Consider the following 22,470-nt stretch of genomic DNA (forward strand, 5'->3'; position numbering starts at 1 on the left):
TTTCACCGATTTGGTGGACCCCAACAATTTGTACGGGTTGTCTTCTTACTCTTCCGGAGTACATACACGTCTCACAGCGGCCTCCAATATACATGCGGATTCTAGTGAATCCAGTCTGATTGACAGAAGGCTGAGAGGTTCTGGCCGCGCCCCCGAGCTACAATGTGCCCCTGAGCATGGCATCGTCACTGCAAGGCACAGCACCAGACGAGGACACCGCCGGGCCTCCCGCACAACAGCCGGTGCCGCAACGGAGACCGAGCAGGACCTTCGGGAAGCCCAGCCCAGCAGAGCCCGGCTCAGGCGGAGTGAGGAGCGCGTGGTGTCTGGCCAACAGGTACCTGCCCCCAGCCCCGGCGGTCTCCCAGCCACGCCCTCAACTCCGCCCCCATCCAAAGCCACGCCTCCTACTCCGCCCCGGGTCTCAGCCGTGCCCCTCGCGTTTCCCGGCTGCATCCTTCGGCCGCCATGGCGCTGTTCAGTCCGGTGTCCTTTGCTGCGGGCCGCTACCCTCGGCGGGTAAGGCAGCTTTGCAGGAGCTGGAGCTCTGGTCCCCGCACGCGCCCTGCGAGTGGACGGAGGGCGTGTGTGTGTGTGTGTGTGTGTGTGTGTGTGTGTGTGTGTGTGTGTGGTGGGGGCGGCGAGGGCACGCCGCGGTCCTCAGGGTTGTCACGCTCCCAGAAGTGCAAACTGGGAGAAAGGGGACGGTGCGCGCGCAGCCCTGTGAGCGTCGGGACAGGGCTGGGGGCGCGCCGGCCTTTTCTGCGGCCCTTTTTTAGGAGGGAAACCCGTTCGTGTGCCAGCTGTGCAGTTAAACGTTAATACAAACAAATTTACATAAAAGAAAAGCAACACTCTGCTGTCCGGATCCCCGGCCCTGGAGGTCGTGCAGGCGGAGACGCGCCTCGGGCGGCCCCCATTTGTCTCCCCCATCCCCCTGTTCTCTCGTCAGCATCTCCGTGCTGGACCAAATCAAGACCAAGTTTGTAAGTGTACGCAGCTGTAGAGGGGACGAAAGAAAGAAAAGTGACAAGCAATAATATACAATATAGCCCCTCCCCCCAATTAAATTTTAAAATCGAATACACTCAAACCCAAAAGCAGAGTTTCCTTAACCAGGCACAAAACATAATCTGCCCACTGTGAAAAAACTTTTTACAATTTTATAGAATGGACTCCCCCGCTGCCCATTTTTGAAAAGTATGGACAAATTCCAAAGGTGAACTCAAGGAAATGGTATGGTGAGTCCTCAAGTAAGAAAACTCTTTGAAAAACTCAGATTTGTTCAAGGCTGTGGGTTGTTTTAGGTTACAGGCCCTTGTAAGAGAAGCCTATTTTCTGATCCCTTCTCAAAGGCCTTTCTCATTTCAATCTGACAGCTCTGGGGGGTGGAAAAGCCCTCAGAGATTTTGTAACACAGATCATTAGGATCAGAATAATAAAGCCACACAGACTGCATCCCAGCTCTTCAGACACAGTTTCAGAGGGAGAAACTCAACTTGTTTAGACAGTAACTGGAATCGGACCATTTTGAGATTTCTTTGCTTAAGAAAACTAAGGACGGGTTTGGAGGCGGAGGCCCCGTGGTGGTGGGTGGGCTTCCTGGCACTGGCTGGCCGGCCTTGAACCCATGGGAGAGAGGTCTTCACAGGGAACCTTATGTTTCTGTGCACATATACAAGTGCTTACAGTTAAAACCCCTAATGTGAATACTTGTTACCAAGAGCCAAGGTCAGTGATTCCTTTGTCAATTAATTTAAAGTAACAAATGTGTGCTTAGCTAGTACACTTCAGTTCAATACAAACATTTATTCAGAACTGGCTCTGTGCCTGGCCCTGGGGATGCAAAGATTTAAAAAATACGAACCTTGCTCTCAAGTTGCTATAAGTCCTACTGAGGAAAACGTTCACTCCTTCAGTTGTTTATCAGGAGATGCTAATTAAGTGCCTTCTAAGAGTTGGGCGCTCTTTGGCAGCCCTTGGTTGAAAAGGTATTTCTGCCATCATTAAGCTAATAGCCTCGTGTATTGTTTCAAGCTTGGGATGATAACTCATGAGTGGACCTTAAAAGCAGTTTAGTGGAGCAAAATGAGTTTAAGAAAAGTAAATTGGAATGGAATAGGAAATACCAGGATTTGTCTCATGTAGTAAGGTTAACTACTTTATGAAAATTTTTTTAAAGTTACCATTCTTCCTTTTGTAAATTCATTCTTTGATATCTGGGATGCACACTCCAAGCTTCTTTTCCTTTTGTTTTTATCAATAATAATCACTACTATTTTTATAAACATGATACCCAGTCACTATGAATACAGGTAATAACAGTTAAAAAACAAAGTAACACATGACCATGCAGTGGCCCCCCCAAAAAATAAATTATCTTTGCATCTGGCGATTGCCATCCCAGGCCTCTGTGCTGGTAAGAGGGTGGGTGGATGGGCATAATTTTGCTGGGATGTATCCCATTTATTTTTCCCTTAGAACGTAATCAGTGTTGGGTCATTGTGTTTTGACACTGAATACGCTCAGAATGGTAAGGCCAACTGGATCCCAACCCCCCCACCCACCCAATCTGGAAAGCCTAAGAAATTTACTCAGTTTCAAATTCCATATTATAAACTTCCTGGAGCCAAAGATTTTCATCTGGTTTGTACGCAACTGCTTTTTCATATAAGCAAAATCCAAAATCAAACCCTTTTCAAGAGCAGGAGTTCTGTTTATTGGCTCAAAAAATAGTCATGTTAGTTTTGGCTAACGTGATAGGGATCAGTAAGCAAGGATGTGAGTGAGAGGCAAGCAGGAGTGAAGACCCCAGGTGAAAATTTCAATTGCCTGCTGTTTTATCTCTTTGCTTTCATCTCCCTGTATTGTGTAGTTTTGGCGAAGCATCTGTTTGGTCCGCATCTAACTGCAGACAGATAACTGTAATAAAAACAGGAATATACCCAGTAGCACAGAGCAACTACTTTATAAGGCCTCATGTTCATTGCTATAAGATGTGTCATTCCTCAAAGTGTAATTTCTGTCTTGCCATTGGCAACAGTTGAATGATTTAGCCTGGCCACTGGAGCCTGGAGTCCAGCTAACTTTCTTTTATATTTGCTCAGCGTACCTTCAAGTTGCTGTGGCAACGAGCTCTGTGTCCTGCAGAAGCTTAGAATGTCGTGGCCTCTGAAGTTCCCCATTTGAGTTGAGGGGGTGGAGGTGCTCAGGCACACAGCAGGAGCTGCGCGTGGCCTATGGCAAGCCATGGGCTGGAGAGTTTGGGTTCTTCAGTTTTATCAAGTTTACAAACTGTTGGCATTAGTGGGTGGGACAGTTCCTCCTTCTGCAGGACTATCCTTTTCTGCAGCAGGGCATCATCAGTAGTGACACGTCCTGCCGCCCCTTGTGTTGCCAGAAGCCTCCAGCTGTGAACCGCATCCACTGCTGCACTGGCAGTGGCCTGGGCATTGACAGAAATGCATGCGTGGCACAGATTCTGCCTTCTAGCAACTGGACATGATCAGTTGGGAAGTCGTTATTGGAGGCTTAACGTGTGCATGGGCTACTGAGTTGCTTTTGGAATGCAAACGTGCATTTTTCAAAGTCCTGTGAAAAATAAGATTGGTCTTTACCGAGCTGACATTTTTATATAACAGTTAAGGCCTCTTATGTGAATTTGAGTAGGGGTGAACTTGATCTAAAAAAATAATTCATTTAGACTTAAACCAACAGGTAGTTAGAAACTCCAAAAAAATAGATACGGTAACATTTCATTGTCTTCATTAACGAAGCTCAGACCTAAGTGTGGAATAGAGAGCACTCGCATTTCAAATAGGGTCTATGTCCTTATCATAACACTGATTCTGTGCTAGCTTCTTCCTTGCTCTAACTTTGTTTTCCTCTGTACCCTTCCTATAGTGTGTGCTCACGTGTGATTTGATTTTGTGTTAACTATTTTTCATGAATATTAATTGACAAATATAGCAAACATACAGCAGTACAAAAGGATATGCAGTGACAATACAGGAAGTCCCTCTCCCAAGAGGTTACTGCTATGAATTGTTTCTTGTGGATCCTTCCAACAATTTCTGTGCAAATATCAATATATGTTTGAAGATTGAATAAACAATAAAGATGTATCAATGTGTACATAAAGCCGGTACGTTTCTAGCTTCTCTTATTAGATACACAGTGTTTTGTCCTTACGTGGATATGCCCTGACTGGTTTCTCCCTTCCTGGTATCACAGTTCCCCATGGAAGCCTGCCACCCTGGTGGAGGTAGGTGGTCCTTGGGTCCATGTTTAACAGAGGCACCTGTTTAAAAGTGTCGACAGAGTTTCTGACACTTTTGCTTGGGATTTTTTTTTGTTTTTTTAAGTTTCCTCACACTTTACTTTTTATTATAACACATACAAATAACTTTGTTAGCAGACATGTATGGGAACATTAATTTTGCATATTTTATAATTTTAATTATGTAAGAAATAGCAAAACAAAAAAAATCAATATAAATAAATATCAAAACAAAGAAAATTTATCTAACCAAACCACAAATGCTGTCGAAGTAAAATGTTAATCCTAAATACACTGTAATCAAAGAATAACCATTTGCAAATATAGAATCTTACGTAAGCCAAAGATTTGCTCTTTTGTATTTAGGGGTTACGCATATAATAGTGCATATATTTTATATATGCACGTATATACTTGTATAATTGCATAAATTTTTTTTTATATATAAAATTAACTGACTTTTGTTTGGTTTTGAAGGCTGATTCTGCTGGGTCGAGAAAGAAAGTGGGTGGTTCAGGCTGAAGAGAAAGCAGAGCAGAGGCCAGAAGTGAAAGTGGTTGGCAAGTTTCAGGAGTGCTGGGCGTGGAGCACAGGCTATACCCCTACATGGGGACCTGTTTGTTGGAGGGGAACTGAGGCCACCTTGTCCACAGCTGGAATGCTACGCTGACGAGCATAAGTTCTGTAGTTTTGAATCTGGAAGACATGAGTGTTTTTGAGGGATGGGATTGTAATGTGGATGCCCAGTCAACAGTAGTGATGACAATGATGTTGAAATAGCCAAGCTAAGAGTTATTTAAATATTGACTTATTTAGATCCACAGCGTCCATGTGAGGGCCTGTTGTTATGTGATTTTTACAGATTTGAAACTAGATTTTCTTAATAATATACCTAGCACAGTCAACAGTTATTTTTATAGAAATTTGTTTTACATGAAACTTCAGAATATTATTCTTGATGGTGCAAAAATATACTGTGGGTTGTTTTTGTTTTTTCCATTTTTGTATTGGTTTCTTGGGCTGTATTTAGACAGGAGTCACACACGTGCCTCAGGTCCCTGTAGGAGGCCACCCAGTGACCAGCACACTGCAGGTGTGCACACGGCTGGGCAGAGCTCACCCTCATCTGAAGGGCTGTAAACTCAGCCGGGCAGAAGGTGGACCCGAGGGTTGGTAGAGCTCATTTTTATCTGAATTTCTCAGCATTGAAATGTTGGCTTGAATTTGTAAAAAGAGTGGGCAGGCCTCAAACAGATGTTTAGTGTAGGATCTATTTGGCGTGCCTCTGTTTTACCTGCTTGTTCTAGACATTTGAGACCAGCCAAGTACTAAGTGATTTAGGAGTAAATAAATCTGTTTCAGCTCAGTCCTCACCCTCTCGGGAAGATAGTCAAGACTCTCCGAGTTGCCATTTTGAGGGTTAGATTTAGTTTAGATGCTATGATGCAGGCACACACGCTAAGTATGGAGGGGAGGTGGATGATAGCCTTTTTTTTTTCTGGGAAATTTTAGAACTTCTAAATCTTAAAAACTAATCTGTATTGCCAAAATTGGAAGACTCATTTTAAGAATTTTAGAAAGTTTAATAAAGACCTCCAGAGAAATCAATCTTGACATGAAAGGTGTTCCTTCAGTTTCAGAAACAACTTATAGCAAGAAAAAAACCACAAAGAAAGATTTGAAAATCTTTAGAAACCTATTTTCTATCTGCTTTTTATGACTCAAATGAAAATGGCCAAAATCCCATTTCAGCTCATTCAGAATCATTCTTTGTAGAAACAGGAGATTGAATGCAGTAAGATCTTGTGAGGTGTGTTCATCTCTGTGGGTCTTAATGTTGAAATGAACAACTTGCTTTTAGGCAGACAGTGGCTTGAACTGAATGCTCTGCAGCATATATGCTGTGAATTATCAGCAGGTAATGTGAATTCAAACAGCATAGCAATTTCCTCACTTTTCTCTGGTGGGAAAAAGGAGACATAAAATCAGTATTATTCACATCAAATCAGATACAGTGGGTGAGACTGTGCTGTGTCATAATCTGTGACATGATAGACACTTATTAGGAAGTTTTATTAAATGCCATTATTTTTACCTTTATAGCCATTCATCTCCCAGTTATGAGATTGAGAAATGTTTTAAAATAAATTTAAAAGAAAGCTTGTATGCAAATACCTCGCTTAACTTATCTTTCACAAAGCACCACATCAAAATCCCTATACAAATTGACACTAAATAAATAAAAAGTAAACCTAGAGCCTTTGGAAAGTTAGAACTTGTTTTTCCATTATTACTTGGTATTACAAACTCACCAGCCTAGTCGTGCAAGTCTCCCAATTCGTCATCCCTCACGTAGTTCTGGAGGCAGTGGCAGCCTCACACGTAAAACTGCCATTTAGGTGGAGAAATATTCCTGCCGGCTGCTTGGCTTTCACGCTTTGGCAAAAGGATACAAAAAGAAAATGCCTTGTCCACAGGAAGCTAAAGGAAGTAATATGACGCGGTGGAGCATAACTGGATTGGCAGATTCATCTTCTCCAGTTATTTTATATATGTTCTCAAACTTTGTCTTTCAGTAACATTTTTTTCCTGATTGTGAAATCAAATTACACTTATTGAATAGATTTTGAAAATACTAAAGACCAACCAAACAAACAAAAACCAAATAATCATCCTAATCCCACCACGTAGGGAAGTAACTGAGGCAGTAGAGGACTTGGAAGTCAGACCCCTTGGATCCGAGCCAAGTCTTGGCTACTTATTATTAATTGTCATTAAAAATTGGTAACCTGACCTTTCTGTGCTTCGGTTTCCCCATCTATAAAATAGGGGTAACACCAGAATTTAGAGGGTTGTTGTGAGGTCCTGAATTGAAAGTTGAGTTGACCTTGGCACATGGTAGTGAATCTACTACTTCCTGGTGTTCTAGTGTTTTTTCTAAGAATATATTTTTATTTACAGTTAAGAATATAATGTCGTATCATAAATGCTTTCTTGTGCGAGTTCCACTTGATGAACTGCCTTACGCTAGATCATTGATCACATTTCTAACTATTTCCTTAGGGTAAATTTCTAGATATCCCGATCAACTGATGGAGGCCCACTTGGTTTGCAGGAATACTGTAGCAGGAAAGGATTGATTCTGGGGTCTGAATCTTGTGACCGTGACCTGATGAGGAGTATCTCACACCTTTGGTGTGATCATTAAGCTCAGTAGGAGTTCAGTGCGCAGAGACAAGCCATGTACAAGGGAACCTCATGTTTGAATCTTGGCTCTGCAATGGTCAATATATTTTAACATCTCTAGGCCCCAAAACTGAATTTGTGTTCCTCCAAGAATTTGAATACTATTAAATTAAAGAGTATGTTTTTTGAAATTCATCTCTTGTGGAAATACATGTATGCAAATTTCAGGGGTTTTTTTCCACTTTTAGTTTTTCAGTTATGGAACAAAAATATTGTATCAAGACTATGACGCTTTTCAGTCTAAATTCTTTCCACCCCTGAAAAAAGCGATGCTCCCACCGAACAGCTTTCAAGGCAAAGTGGCGTTCATTACCGGAGGAGGCACTGGCCTGGGGAAAGGAATGACCACTCTCCTGTCTAGCCTGGGTGCACAGTGTGTGATCGCCAGCCGGTAAGTTACTCTGTGCAGGTCCCCTGCAAGAGTCTCTTACGAAACAACTCTGCCTCGAGATTGAAAGCTGTGTGCCAGACTTGTTTTATGCGCCTCGTAATCTTCTGTGAAATACCCTTTAGATTATAGACATAAACCTCCTTGGGAAAATCAGTTATAACTTGTGGTGAGAGAAATAATGACTGCCTCATAGGGTACATTTCCCAACGCAGCGAGAGAATTTTTTTTTCTGCACCTGGAGATGATGTTAAAAAGTACTACATTGAGGTTGCTTGGTTCTCAGTGGGGTGGTTGTAGTTACTGCTTCAGTGCATAGTTAGCCTTGTATGAGGCAAGGGATGTAATCCTTCCACTTTCTATTAAAATGGGCAGATACTGCAGAACATCTTTTGTTGTGATGAAGGGTAAGACCACATGGAAGGACTTCTTATGGGGCATACCCTGTCCCTATGGTCTAGAGCAGTGGTTCTCAACCTTCCTAATGCCGCGACCCCTTAATACAGTTCCTCATGTTGTGACCCCCAACCATAAAATTATTTTCATTGCTATTCTATAACTGTAATTTTGCTACTGTTATGAATCGTAATGTAAATATCTTTTTGTTTTCCGATGGTCTTAGGCGACCCCTGTGAAAGGGTCATTCGACCCCCAAAGGGGTCGCGATCCATAGGTTGAGAACCGCTGGTCTAGAGCTTCAGAGACTGGTCGAAAGCCCTACCCCTTTCTTCTGTTTTGAGTAGTGTAAAAATTGTAAGTAGGTAGGTAGTGATCTGAAGGGGAGGCCACTGTAATTTACAAGGGACCAAGGATTTTTTCTTCATATGTTCCCTTTAACGCAAGATTGGCCAGAATATTTTTCTTTTTTTATGTTGTAATGTTTTTAAGAGTGTTAAAATATTATTCTTATGTAACACTACATAATTTATACCCGTGGTTTATTTTTTATGTTTCTTTCAAGAGTATGAGGTTCTGAATACCCATAATGCATTTCTTTCCCTTAATTTGGTCTAAAATCTAATCTCATAGGTTTTATATAGTGTAATATAAGGTTATATTATACCATTAATGTGTTTTCTTTCTAAAGCAGGCTTGAAATAATTGTAATTAAGGGAAAAAATTTTAATCTCTGAGTAGATATAAAACAACTGGTTTAAATGTAACTAATTCAGTACATTAGTATCAGATACATAGAAATCGTTTGAATCTAACTTACAAAATTCATTCATTCGAACTGATTTGTTTGTAGATATAACTTGTATTTTCTCAAAAATACATCTCTTTATAGATTCTGTTTTTTAACTTATAGAATTAAAAAGAAAAAATATATGACATCATTTCAGAACTCAAGCAAACTACTGTGTGTTTATTTCTAGAAAGATTGATGTTTTGAAAGCTACTGCAGAAGAGATTTCTTCTCAAACTGGAAATAAGGTACATTAAAAATTGTGATTTAATTCACATTTAGCAGTCATAACATGCTTACGTAATCCGCTCCTGCCTTTGGTTTAGGAAGTTTCAAAAACCTAGGCTCACTTTTTATCTTATTCTGCAGGTTCATGCCATTCAGTGTGATGTGAGGGACCCGGAGAGGGTACAAAGCACGGTGTCGGAGCTGATCAGCATGGTGGGCCTTCCCAACGTGAGTGCCCTGGTGCCAGGCATGGTGCTGGTAACCCACCCACATGCACTGCGGAGCCGCAGGGAGAAGCACCTCCTCCCTGTCCCTCACACACACCCAGGTCTGCCGCAGGGAACAGATTAGAACAGTTGGCCGCGCCATTGTTCATAATACTTAAAAAAAATGCATTACACTCACGCAGAACAAACTAGATTTCACTTGAGTTGATAAGACTGTGAACTAAGAAGAACAGTTATCTAAGAACGCAGGATATGGTTTACACAAGTTATGCTCTCTGCGTCTCCTAATAATCCCGGTATCTGTCCATGGAGAAAAGTACAAGCAAAAAATACAAGGAACCCGCGAAAAAGTCCAGACTTATCCTTATTTAAGACCTGCGATATGTGTGGGGTTTCTGCTTTGTTAGGCTCACATAGTAGAAAGAAGCCATTTACTCCATTAGTCACAAAGAGAGCGCTCTTGTGTGTGAAAGGTATTTTCAGACAGCCATAATATCGAACCTTCTGTAGAACTAAGCAGGATCTTTATTGGTAGTGAAGCGACAGGTCATCAGTCAAGAGTTTCATTGGGTAAGTGAAGTCAAAGTGACACAGACTGAAGGCATTTTAATTGAGATTGCTTGAAGTAACATGTAGTCACATGGTAGGTATGCTTCCTCTGTATTTATGTTCTCAGTAATAAGCTCTACCACGATTTTGAGAAAAGAATTAGGATTCTGAAATCTGGGCAATAACGTAGATTTTCACAGGCTCAAAAACAGTAAATCTGCACCAAATCTTACGGTGTCCTGTCATAGCAGACTGAACTTTAGCATCATTGTGTTGGCTGGACTTCTGAGTTTCAGAAATAAACGCCCCCGAGGGAGGATGTTGCTCCTCATCTGTAGTTCCTCTAACACCCCCCCCCCACCCCCGTTTGCTTTCATTAGATCGTGATAAACAATGCTGCAGGCAATTTTATTTCTCCCACCGAGAGACTCTCTCCCAATGCGTGGAAGACCATAACCGATATAGTGCTGAATGGCACGGCTTACGTGACACTGGAAATCGGAAAGCAACTAATTAAAGCACAGAAAGGTGGGTTGGTTTTTCCATCCCCTGTTGGGTCCCTGCTGTGTTCTGGTTCTGTGCGCAGCCCTGGGATCCCGACAGGAGCTGGTGACAGTGTCCACACTTGGTTCCCGTCATGGTCTCTGACGGGAACGCTTCAGGAATTACCGTGCGCTGTGACGTGAGCCATGATCAGCATGTTTCGGGAGCATTGGGAATCCAGCAGAGGGGTGACTGCCCCTTCCTGGGGTGATTGCTGGAGAAGGGTGTGGAGGAGAGGGCGGACATGTGCACATCTGGACTCGGGAGGGAGACGGGAGATGAGAGGAGCTGGGCTGAGTGTGACGGCAGTGTTCCCAGTGCCACCGTGGGAAACAGTGTGGGCTCTGAGGGAAATGCAGTTGTGTCCTTGTGGGTTTCCCGAAGATGTCTCGTGAAGAGTGACTAACTGAAATGGTTAGTGACTCCAGTGTGGGGTAGGAAAGATTAGCGGGCCGTTCAGGATTTGTTGTTTCACTTCTGGCGACCAGCTGGATGGAAGGAAGGACAAAGCAGGACCCTGAGAAGGTAAGATCAGCGAGCCTTCCTGTCAGGTGAGAGCATCGTCTGGATGAGAATGCTGGAAGGGTAGTAGGTTCCGAGGAGGTGACCAGGATGACAGTTTTGCTCCGGACTGTGAACAAACCTCCGGAGGAAAGGGCACGCACTGTAGATAGTGGCTACGTGGGAACGTGTGCATCCCGATGGCTTGCGTTTGTTCATGACACACACTGATGCTCAAGCCCCGGCCTGTGCTCACGGCCTACCAACAGGTGGACAGGACTGTGCCTGAAGAAGGGGTGTTCTCTCAGAGGCCTGGGCCCTTCTGTGTCTTGAAGGATGCCCTTTGGGGATTGGGGAGGCAGGAGTAGGGGGCTGGCCAACCTCCTCTCTCCGCTTCAAAGCCTTTGCCTCACAAGAAGCATTGAGCTTGTTCAGTGCAGCCAGAGAGGGGGTGGGGACCTGCACCCTTCCTCACATCCAGGCACCTCCCTCCCACCACAGCAGAGGGGATGCCATTTCCATTGGAATGGGTGTGACTCTTTTGTTTTTTATTTTGTTTCTTCAGAAGGGAGGGTGACAGAAAAGGGGGACAAGCGTGGGCTGACTCCCCCCCCCCACCCGAGGACCTTGGTCTCTGCACCTCTTCTCCCTCTGCCTCTGTCTCCACGTCTCTCACCCATTTCTCTCTGTCTCTCTGTCAGCTCTTCACTCGGCTCTCGGTTTCTCCCTTTGCCTCCGTGTCTCTAATCACGTCGTGTTTCCTGCCCCACTGTCTCTCTTGCTTCTTCCCTGCCCATCCCTGGGATCCTGCTTTCTGTCTGACCCTCCCTTCTCTCATTATTGTCTTTCATTTTAACATAGACTTTGATCTATTTTATTCATCACACTGGATTAAAATTCTATGGGTTTCATTAAAAATATATTAGCTAAGACCTGTTAAGAGCTGGAAGCCAGTTTGCGCTCTCCGGGAGGCCTGTCAGTTATTGATGCGGTACGCTGGCAGGGTGAAGGACCCAGGCCCTGGCCTGGGGTCTGTTCTGCGGTTGGGGCAACAACTGAGGAATCAGCTGTAATGACCTCTGAGGGTCTGTCCAGGCAGCAGCCTGGTCACCTGGAGGAGGTGCACTCACTGTGCTCTTACATCCATCCACAAAGGTCAGCACGTGCACGGCTGCTCCTTTTCAGGAAGGATACTGAAAATACCACGTTGAGATCCACTCATCAATAGATGTCATATATAAATGTAAAAATTAGTAAATAGTGTGGGAAAGAATACCTAATTTTATTAAAGAGAACTTGCAATGATGAAAGACTAAAAGACTAATATGGGGTTTTAGTTAAGAGTCTGGTCACAAAGGACCTGGACAGGATAAGTACTGAGTTTTTTCATCAATCCCTAGGTCACTAAAAACAAGCGATACACCTTACAAGGTAATGACCACAATACGTCTAGTGTCCGCCTGCCATCATACATACGCGTCGTTAGTAAAATATTATTGACTACATTCCCCGTGCTGTAGTTTGCATCCCTCTGACTATTTTCATAACTGGGAATTTGTACTGCTTAATCCTTTCACCTTTCTCACCCATACCCCCCACCTTCCCTCCTCTCTGGCAACCATCAAAATGTTCTCCATATCTATGAGTCTATTTCTGTGTTGTTTGCTTGTTTATTCTGTTCTTTAGATGCCACCTATAAGTGAGATCATATGGTATTTGTCTTTCTCTGTCTGACGTATTTCACTTAACATAATGTTCTCTAGGTCCATCCATGTTGTCACAAATGGTAAGATTTCATTCTTTTTTATGACTGAGTAATATTCCACTGTATAAGTGTATCACATCTTCTGTATCCAGTCATCTACTAATAGACATTTAGGTTCCTTCCATATCTTGGCTTTTGTAAATAATGCTGCAGTGAACATAGGGGTGCATGTATCTTTTCAAATAAGTGTTTTCATTTACTTCGGGTAAACACCCCAAAGTGGAATTGCTGGGTCATAAGGTATTTCTATTCTTAACTATTTGAGGCACCTCCATACTGATTTCCATAATGGCTGCACCAATTTGCAATCCCACCAACAGTGCACGAGGGTTCCCTTTTCTCCACAACCTCACCAGCATTTGTTTGTTGATTTATTGATGATGGCCATTCTGACAAGTGTGTGGTGATATCTCATTGTGGTTTTTATTTGCATTTCCCTGATGATTAATGACGTTGAGCATCTTTTCAAATGTCTGTTGGCCCTATGTATGTCTTCTTTGGAGAAATGTCTATTTAGGTCCTCTTCCCATTTTTTAATTGGATTGTTTGGTTTCTTGGTGTTGAGTTGTATGAGTTTCTTACATATTTTAGATGTTAACCCCTTATCAGATGTATCGTTGTCAATGTCTTCTCCCGTTCAGTAGGCTGTCTTTTTGTTTTACTGGTTGTTTCCTTTGAACACACCCAAAAAGATATGCTAAGAGCGCCGTCAGGCTTAGCCATGTCATTAATCGCCATGTCTGTCCTTTCATAATTCCAGGGGCGGCATTCCTGGCTATCACCACCATCTACGCCGAGACTGGGTCAGGCTTTGTGGTGCCCAGCGCTTCTGCCAAAGCAGGAGTGGAAGCCCTGAACAAGTGAGTGCTTCGTGTCTCTGTCGCCGATGGCACACAATGTGCTTTGGTCACTCGTGGGACGACACCTGTCTCCAGGCTCTGTCTGGAGAAAAGTAAAACAGATTAATTTGAATTCTGTGGGAGACAGGTCCCTGCCTCCTGGCTGAGTCCTGTGTGTTGACAGCAGCTCTGCCCAGTGGGGCTTGCCACAGGAGTAAAAATGTTCTGTACATCTGCACCATCTGGTAGCCACATGTGGCCATCAAGCCCTTGGCCTCTGGCTCCTGGGACTGAGAAACTAAATTTTATTTCATTCTAATTACCATAACATTAAGATTACATAGCACATATGGCTAGTGGCAGCGGGTGACAGCCTTAGTTCTCCCACACGTTTTCACCAGGGCCACCCTGCCCTCTCTCAGACACACGCCCACCCTTCCGTGTAGGCCTACTTCTGGTGTAGGCCTGGTGGGACTGACAGTGACCACTGGCCAGGCCTGGCAGCCATTGCTCAGCCGCATACGAGCACCTTTTGAATCTATTCACCGCTGGCCTCTCCCGCTGTCTGTGGGAAGCAGGCTCTTACCAGTGCTTGTCTGGCTCCCTGTAACTCTACGACATGTTTCTCTGCGACCAGGCTCTTCCATTTCTTTTTCATTTACGTTCCCACCAGAGTCATCTTTCTAAACGTGCCTGGCTCAATGCACCCCCACTCAAATCTTACGTGATTTTCCATGGCTTTTTAGAAAGAAAGCCGCAGCTCCATGTGGCTTTCTGAACAGACTTGTCCCCACCCTGTTTTTTCGTTGGCTTATTGGGTCAGTATGGGTTGTATGCCTTGTGTGCGCCCGGCACGGAGCTGGGCACCAGGATGCGATGCCCGTGGAGGGCAAGCAGGCCTCAGCCTCAGTGAGCCTGTGTGCTCCCACCTCAGCCCTGCGCTCCGGGCTCCTTCCAGCGGCTCCTCCTCCTCATCCCCATGTTCTGCCTGCTTCTGCTGTTGCTGGAACTTTCTGTGAGTCTGTGCCTTCCTTCAAGGCTCCCATCATGTCACCCCCTCTGGAATGTTTTCTCGTTTCTCTGGAGCAGAATGATTGTTCTCAGTGTGAGCACACTTAAAGCTTTACTCCAGTCTCATGAGAAGACGAAAACTGCAATAAATAGATGCCGTCTGGTGTTGTGGATTCTGAAATGAAGGCGCAGAAAAGGCGCCTGGGCCCCCTGCAGCCTGCCGGGAGCACGCCGGCTGTGACACAAGGGATGTGACAGCACACTTGTTGCCCGGCAGCAGCCCGTCCACCCCGGGGCTCAGTGCTGACAGACCCATGTGGTCGCTCCTTGTCCTGTGGTCTCAAAGTGCTTTCTAACGTTCCAGTCAGTCAGACACATGTGTTGGAGATAAAAAGAAGCATTACTGTACTCAGCAGTTAACCTTACTCTGAACAGAGATAATGACCTTTCTTCTTTTTTTTTTTTTTAAAGATTATTTATTTTTTAATTGGGGAATTGGGGGATGGGAACAGCGCTGGGAAATGGGGGAAGGGGAACAGACAAGTTGCTGTCCTTTTCTTCTTCAGTCTAGTTGTGGAGGATGTTGCTTCACTGGCCCAAGTTGGCACCATCATTGCACTCTTCCCGGGCGAGGCAGATCAGTCACCGGCTTCTGGACGGCCGCTCACAGCGGCTGCTGGCCGCTCACCGCTGGCTGCTGGCTACACACGGTAGCCCATGGCAACCCACTGCCACAGGGGCTGCAGCCTACGCCGTAGCTGGCAACTCACAGCAGCCCAGCTCCAGGTTGGGCTGTTATTCAGCATCTTAGCTGTAGAGGGCAGTGTCACTGGCCCTCATATGTGGGATCCGAACCGGGGCCCTCTGGCGTCCCACGCCAGTTCTTAACCATCGCGCCACTCGGCCGGCCCGATAATGACCTATCTAAAGGTCAGATGGCACTGGAAATAAGGGACCGGAACTTGATTGTCTCAGCGCCATTTGTACAATATCAGTGCTCGCTTTGCTGGGACCAGTGAATCTTGTTGGAGGTTTCAGTTTCGTGTCCCCTAAGGGCTGTCACTCATGCTGCTTCTGTTAGTGTTTCTGCACACACTGCCCACGGGAGCTGCAGGGAAGCGTGCGCCTCCTCTCCAGCTCCTGTCTTCTGCGTACAGCATGCAGCCATCCTGGGCAAGGTTTCCCAGCCCCCCTGTCCTGCATGCCGTCTGCGCCCTGGTCCTTTGCTCCCGCTGGCCCAGTGACTGCCTGCCTTCATCTCCATCCCACCCTCTATCATCTCCGGCGGCGTCTCCTCCCCCCCTGCCCCCACATAGGAGATGTCACTCCCAGGAGGTGTAAGCACTTCTCCTTTGATGAGCTGTGACACACATCACTCAGTTCCCAGCATAGCGACTCGCTCATTGTATTGGTACAGGCGCCTCTCAGGAGCAGGGCCAGACTTTCCCTACCTGAGGGTGAGCAGCACTTGTAGTGTTGGCTCATCGCAGGTGCACAGTGAGTGTCTGATGGGCCGACCGCGGCGGCCGGCGTGCATCGAGATGCTGTGCTCGCTGGCAGCGCACGGTGCAGAGCCAGCGCCGGTCGCCACCGCGCTTCCCACCCCCAGCCAGTGAGCGGGAGCCAGGACACCTGAGTGGGAGGCGTTGCACGTCCTCTGTGCAGGTCTCCTCACCAGGCCGCTCAGGTTTCCGCAGGATGCCCCAAACTGCTTAGCTCGTCATTCTGTTAACACGCCGAGGTCCTACTTCCAGCAGTTTGCAGTAGGTACACCCAGGACATGCCCAGCATAGGTGCGGCCGTGAACTCTGTCACAGCATCACAGATAGAAGCAACTTTTAGGTAGGATTTGCCCAAAAGAGACGCAGCCTATTTCTTTAAAATGCCCCTAAAGATTAAGTCAGATGAACAGGCTGGGTTTGGTGCACAGGCGCCTCCCCTGTAGAACTGGCCTTTGAAGGGATGCTGTCAGGCTGTGTGATATCTTATACGCTCATAAAATGAATCCCTTTGTATCTGTTGCAAGGAGACAGTGTCTTAAGGACATTATTATGACACAATTTTCCTTTTGTGAATCTTGGGAGAAATAGTTTTCTGATTACTTGTCAGAAGCAACGTGCCTTTCCTGAGAAATTGGCTTGCTTTTTTCTTGCAGGAACTGACTGGGCTCATGTGTAGCATCATAGAAAGAGTGACAGAAATTTGTGACTCGCTTCTTGTAATTACATGGAATGTCACAATACATTTAGGTATTAGCTCCTTTCCTGGTACCTGTGTATTACCATATCCTTGGTTCTTTTCCTTTTTTCCTTTCAAATGACCTGCCTTCTGCATTTGCACTGTGTTCCTGTAAGTTACCTTTAATCATTGTTTGAACCTAGAGTAAGTTCACGCACACAGATACACATACGAACATAAAGCCCTAAGAAAAGTTTAGATCATCAAGTTAGGCCTGCCTGTCAGGCAGACGTTAAAAACAGGTTGCTTCAAGTTTCCTGTTTGTTTGAGTGTTATATTTGCTTCAGGGCATTCAGCAGGATTTTGGTAGAATCCTGTTTCCTTTTGAGCACAATTCAATTATTTAAAGGCTAGTTAAAAGGTAAGGGGAGAGGGGAGTGGTGGATGAGGGTAAACGGGTTCAAATATTGGGTTGTCAGAAAAGTCATTTTTGCAACGAAAAAAACATAGAAAAAAATATGTCATGACTTTTCCGACAACTCAATATTTAGTGATGGAGGAGAACTGACCCTGGGTGTGGTGAGCACACAATGTGATATATACCGTATTTCCCCATGTATAAGACACACTCTTTTTCAAAAAATTTGGGGTCTAAAAACTAAGTGCTTCTTCTTATCCAGTGGTTGTAGATTTTTGTACTTGCATTTCCCGCTTTTTCGCGCTTGTTGTCTTTGCGCTCATTGTTTTGCACTTGTTACCGGTATATTAGGTTACGTTTTACCACATTCTGCCCAGAAATGGCTCAGAAAAGATTTTTGTACAGTACTGAAATCAAGTTAAAAGTGATCCAGTTTGCAAAAGTGAATGGAAACCGTGCTGCTGAATGTAAGTTTGGTCCTCCCCCAACTGAGAAAACAATCCGAGACTGTCTATGGTTGGGAGTTTTGACAGTGATGAGGAGTTGTATGAATTTTATGTTGAATAAAACTTGACTTCAATAACTTTATGTAATACACTTTTTTTCAAATTTCGGGCCCCAAAATTAAGGTGCGCCTTATACATGGGAGCGTCTTATACGTGGGGAAATACAGTAGCTGATGTATTACAGAATTGTACACCCAAAACCTGTGTAACTTTGCTAACAGCTGTCACCCCAATAAACTTTAATTAAAAAAAAAAAGCCTAGTTAAACATGGATGTGGTCAACATTTTAAACCTATGTGACCAATCTCTTCCTTAATTAAAGCATGGTGGTGTCACAAACATTGTAACCCAGTGTACGATAATGACATTACACTGAGCTTTGTAAATGCTGGGCTGACTTCAGAGCACAAAGCGAGCCACGCTTCTCATGTGTTTCTATGCCAGGCTGTGATACCTACTCAATAGATGTGTATTGACATTGGACTTGGTTCTACAGTGTAAATAGCATGTGTAAACATCAGAGTGTAACTGAGTGCAGCAGAGTGACTGAGGCATAAACTCTGGTGCTGGGCCCCTGGAGGGTGACTCACCGGATGTACCGACTGGTGACCTAACAGTTGTGCCTCAGTTTCCTTGTCTGTAATGGGGATAATAATAGTACCGGGGGAAGGGGATCATTGTAGTCTCTGGCATGTAGTAAGCATGGTCATTATCATTTTTAACAGACAGTCTAAATTTGGGGATCTATGTTTATTTTCATTTTAGGTCTCTTGCAGCTGAATGGGGTAAATACGGCATACGATTCAACGTGATCCAACCGGGGCCCATAAAAACCAAAGTAAGCCTTCGTTTGCTTGTCATCACGCTGTGAGTGATTAAGGAATGAAACGTGGACAGATGTACTCTGACTGTCGTGTGTAGAACTTTCCGCGGGTCTGAGTTTACAGCCTTGGTGATAGGAAGAGGGTTTTGCCGTCATCCAGTATGAGAAACAAGGCAGGAGGCAGGAGTGCAGCAGCTGTGCGGCCTCAGCAGGCTTGCTTCCGTGCCCTAATTGGGATCTTTTATGCCATTAATTTTGGCATTTTTGTCCAGTTTGCTTCAATAATCTGTTTTGTTTTATAGTGCTTAATTTTTAACATTTTAAAGATTTTTACTTTGATTGGCATGCTTTTTCTTAAATAACAGAATTGTGTATTTTTAGTTTAAGAAATGCTGAAGAAATTGATCATCCAGGCTTTGTCTTGCCTTAGGTTGCATTTTCTTTGACTCACATCTGGCCTTTTCACTTTGAACACTCAGGGTGCATGTCACGTGACTCGCATCTCATTAAAAATCCTTCACCTATAATCATGGATCCTCACAAATACTCACTACAGCTCGTGATTGTCACCAGTGTGGTCACAGACAGAGCTCAGAAGGCCCCCAGGCCCTCTGCTCCCTCATATTTCCCCAAATAACTTTACCGTCACACTTTGTTTCCAGTGAAAAGCAGGGATTCTCAGTCACCCCCAGGGTGTACTTCTGAAGGCCTAGAGAAGTTTGATACCTTGTTCCAGTTGTAGAAGCACATTGGGAGATACTGCGAAGGAGCCTGTGAGCAGTAGGGAGACCTGGGTATGAAATAGTCACATGAAAAGAGCTGTATTCATTTATTTAGCAGTTTGAAGGGTGGAAAATGGAAAGAAAAACCATGTGAGTGAGTATCTTCCTGGTTTGACACTGCAATAATAAAGAGTCTAATCAAAGAAATGAAGAAACGAAAGCATGTCTGGACTCATGATGCAGATGCTAAGGACTCTGAAGAGAACCCTATAGCCACAGAAGCTCCTTTCCAGGACCTCAACATCTAGGAAAGATCACCTGCGTTTCATTATTACCATATTTGTTGAGTGCCTACTATGTGCAAAGGTGCTGAGAAAGAATCGTTTGTGACAGAATACTGCCATCAGTGACTTTGGAGTCTAGCGTAGAGGTGTGACTTGTACACAAATAACAAGCATATAGTTTTAAAGAGATGAAAGGAAACTGAAATACGGAAATTCTTAGAATGCTGCCTGATGGGGCAGGATGGGGACAGGCTGCCACCCTTTGTCTCTGCAGCCCCACGCCTGCCAGGGGAGCTGGTGGTGCCAACTGTCTCACAGCCCTGTTCCTGAAGACAGCTGTCACCCCAGCTTCCTGGCTCTGGTGTGGCAAAGTCTGGGCATTTTGGTCGTCAATATGTGTCCATAGCCACGCTGGTCTGCTTCTCACCATCAGCAGGAGGCAGCAGCTGTCTGCAAATTTAGTTCTGGCTTTCCTCTCCCTGGGATCTACGTGAATCTGTATCACTACACACTTGTTTTCTTTCTTTCCTATTATTTGAGAAGCAAGGAGAAGAAAAGGAATTTCCTCAGGAATATTTCCTACTCGAGTCACTTGTCTGTGTTTGCTAGGGCAATGGACAGTGGCACCCATCCCTACCCCACACACTAAGCTTGTGCATATTTCCGAGTACTTCCACGTGTGTTTTCTCATCTGATGCTTATAGCAGCTGCGTAAGGTAGCTGAAATAGATGTCCTGATTTTGCAGATGAAGAAACTAAGATTAAAAAGGTTGTACTTTCTAGTAATTTTTTTAGGTCAATACTAGGTAAAGCGAACTGTTTTGAGCTAAAGTTTTGTGGAAGAATTTGGCAGAATTTTCTGTTGCTTACAAAGCCTAAGGTAGGAACAGGCTGCCATAATAACACGCATTTTATGCAAATTTGTTTCTTAAATAGGAAAGGGGCTACATTTAAAAAAAAAAAAAGAAAGCCATCTAACTACTTTCTTAATTCTAAGGGTGCCTTTAGCCGTCTTGACCCAACTGGAGCATTTGAGAAAGACTTGATCAACCAAATCCCCTGTGGTCGGCTGGGAACTGTGGAAGAACTTGCAAATCTTGCTGCTTTCCTGTGTAGTGATTATGCTACTTGGATTAATGGAGCAGTAAGCGCTGTGGTTTCTCTGGACTTTTGGGGGAGGTGGATTTGGGCTGTGGAGGCATATTATGGAACCAGTCCTGACAGTGTTGAATGTAAATATGATTTAAAATATTTATTTAGCTGTAAATGATATCAAAATATTAATATACAGAGGGTGCCAAAAAAATGTATACACATTTTAAGAAAGGAAAAAACTATTAAAATTATGCTGATTGTAACCACTTTGAGCACCTTTTGTAATTGCAGGAGTCAAACGTGACTTGTATTCATCTTTTGCTATTAGTATATATTGAGCATTACAATTTTAATACAGTTTCCCTTTCTTTAAAATGTGTATACATTTTTTTGGCACCTTCTGTATATTGTTTAGCCTATGGGATGGGTTGATTGATAAATTATTTTTATTAAGTAAAAATTACTCTGGCATACATGCCTTTAAGATGATCTTTAAGATTGGGTAGAATTTGAAATTATGGAGAAGGTGGAAAGAAGATTCTAAAAGAATAAATCAAGGTAGGCTAATCATCAATTTTGCCTTTAAAATTTGGGATTTGATTGAAAGTCCAAGGATATATTCTATCCAGTGAGGATGGGATAGTGGATTATGGTTCAGAAACTTTTAAAAAGGAGTCAGTTTCAGAATATTTGTTAATTTTGTCAGGTCATTCGATTTGATGGTGGAGAGGAAGTACTGCTGTCGGGTGAATTCAACAATCTGAGAAAGGTAATGCCGTTTTGTGAGTATAATACTAGCAGCTAGAATCCAAAGCTTTAAAAACATGCAAGGACAACATTAGATTGACCTTTTCTTTTTGTGTCAGGTCACCAAGGACCAGTGGGACACCATAGAAGGGCTGATCAGGAAGACAAAAGGCTCCTAAGATCCTCTGGTCTTCATCTTGGTTACCATGGAAATGACACAGACTGTCTCTATTTTTTGAATATTTTCAAGTCTAATAAATTGTTAATTAACAACCATTCAATGAGTGTGTGCTGTGTGCCAGGCCAGTGGTAGGTAGACATTGCATATTCAAAGATATATAAGATGGGAACACATTTCTTCAAAATTATTTTAAAACTAGAACAGAGGGAAGCGAGTGAAGGCTTTGACAGAGGTAAAAAGTGCTCGGAAGTACAGGGAAAGGACTTTGGAGAAGTCAGGAGAATCTTCGTGGTGGGAGCAGCCCTTGAGTTCCACATGAAACCATGCCCGTGGTGATGGGGCCTGGAGGGCAGGATGCAGAGGGGTGACGGTCGATGCCACGGACTCTGCCTTTCCAGTGCATTTCCTTCTCATGCACCTGGGAATTGGCTTCTTTGGAGAGCTCAGTATTAATTCCAACACATTTTTACCAGAATCTATTTTGTAACTAGGCATTTTAGTTGGTACTGAGCATAAAACATGAGTACTCTACAGCCTTTGCCCTCTAGAAGCTCGTTATCTGTCAGGATCAACAGACCTATAAATATTTATGATGCATTGTGATAGATACCATTCCAGCAGCGTGAAAGTGTGCGGGAGGAAATAGCTCATTCTGTCCCTAGAGTTCAGACTAAGTACCATCTAGGACATTGCATCCCATCTCAGCTTTGAAACAAGAATAGATTTCTCTGGGTAGAGAAGATGCATAACGCTT

At 44.1% G+C, this 22,470-nt stretch overlaps 1 protein-coding gene across 1 annotated transcript; it reads left to right on the plus strand.

Annotated features, from left to right (window-relative positions):
- Positions 1 to 406: 406 nt before the first annotated feature.
- On the plus strand, positions 407 to 21,816 carry DECR1 (2,4-dienoyl-CoA reductase 1). Its single transcript, XM_019651656.1, has 10 exons — positions 407 to 519; positions 7,714 to 7,916; positions 9,290 to 9,347; positions 9,469 to 9,555; positions 10,484 to 10,631; positions 13,673 to 13,772; positions 18,630 to 18,702; positions 20,691 to 20,837; positions 21,495 to 21,557; positions 21,655 to 21,816. The coding sequence occupies exons 1-10, from the start codon at positions 469 to 471 to the stop codon at positions 21,712 to 21,714; spliced, it is 990 nt and encodes a 329-aa protein (XP_019507201.1). The 5' UTR covers positions 407 to 468; the 3' UTR covers positions 21,715 to 21,816.
- The last annotated feature ends 654 nt before the right edge of the window (positions 21,817 to 22,470 follow it).

The sequence above is a fragment of the Hipposideros armiger genome, unplaced genomic scaffold (assembly GCF_001890085.2).
Source record: "Hipposideros armiger isolate ML-2016 unplaced genomic scaffold, ASM189008v1 scaffold_163, whole genome shotgun sequence".
Lineage (NCBI taxonomy): Eukaryota > Metazoa > Chordata > Mammalia > Chiroptera > Hipposideridae > Hipposideros > Hipposideros armiger.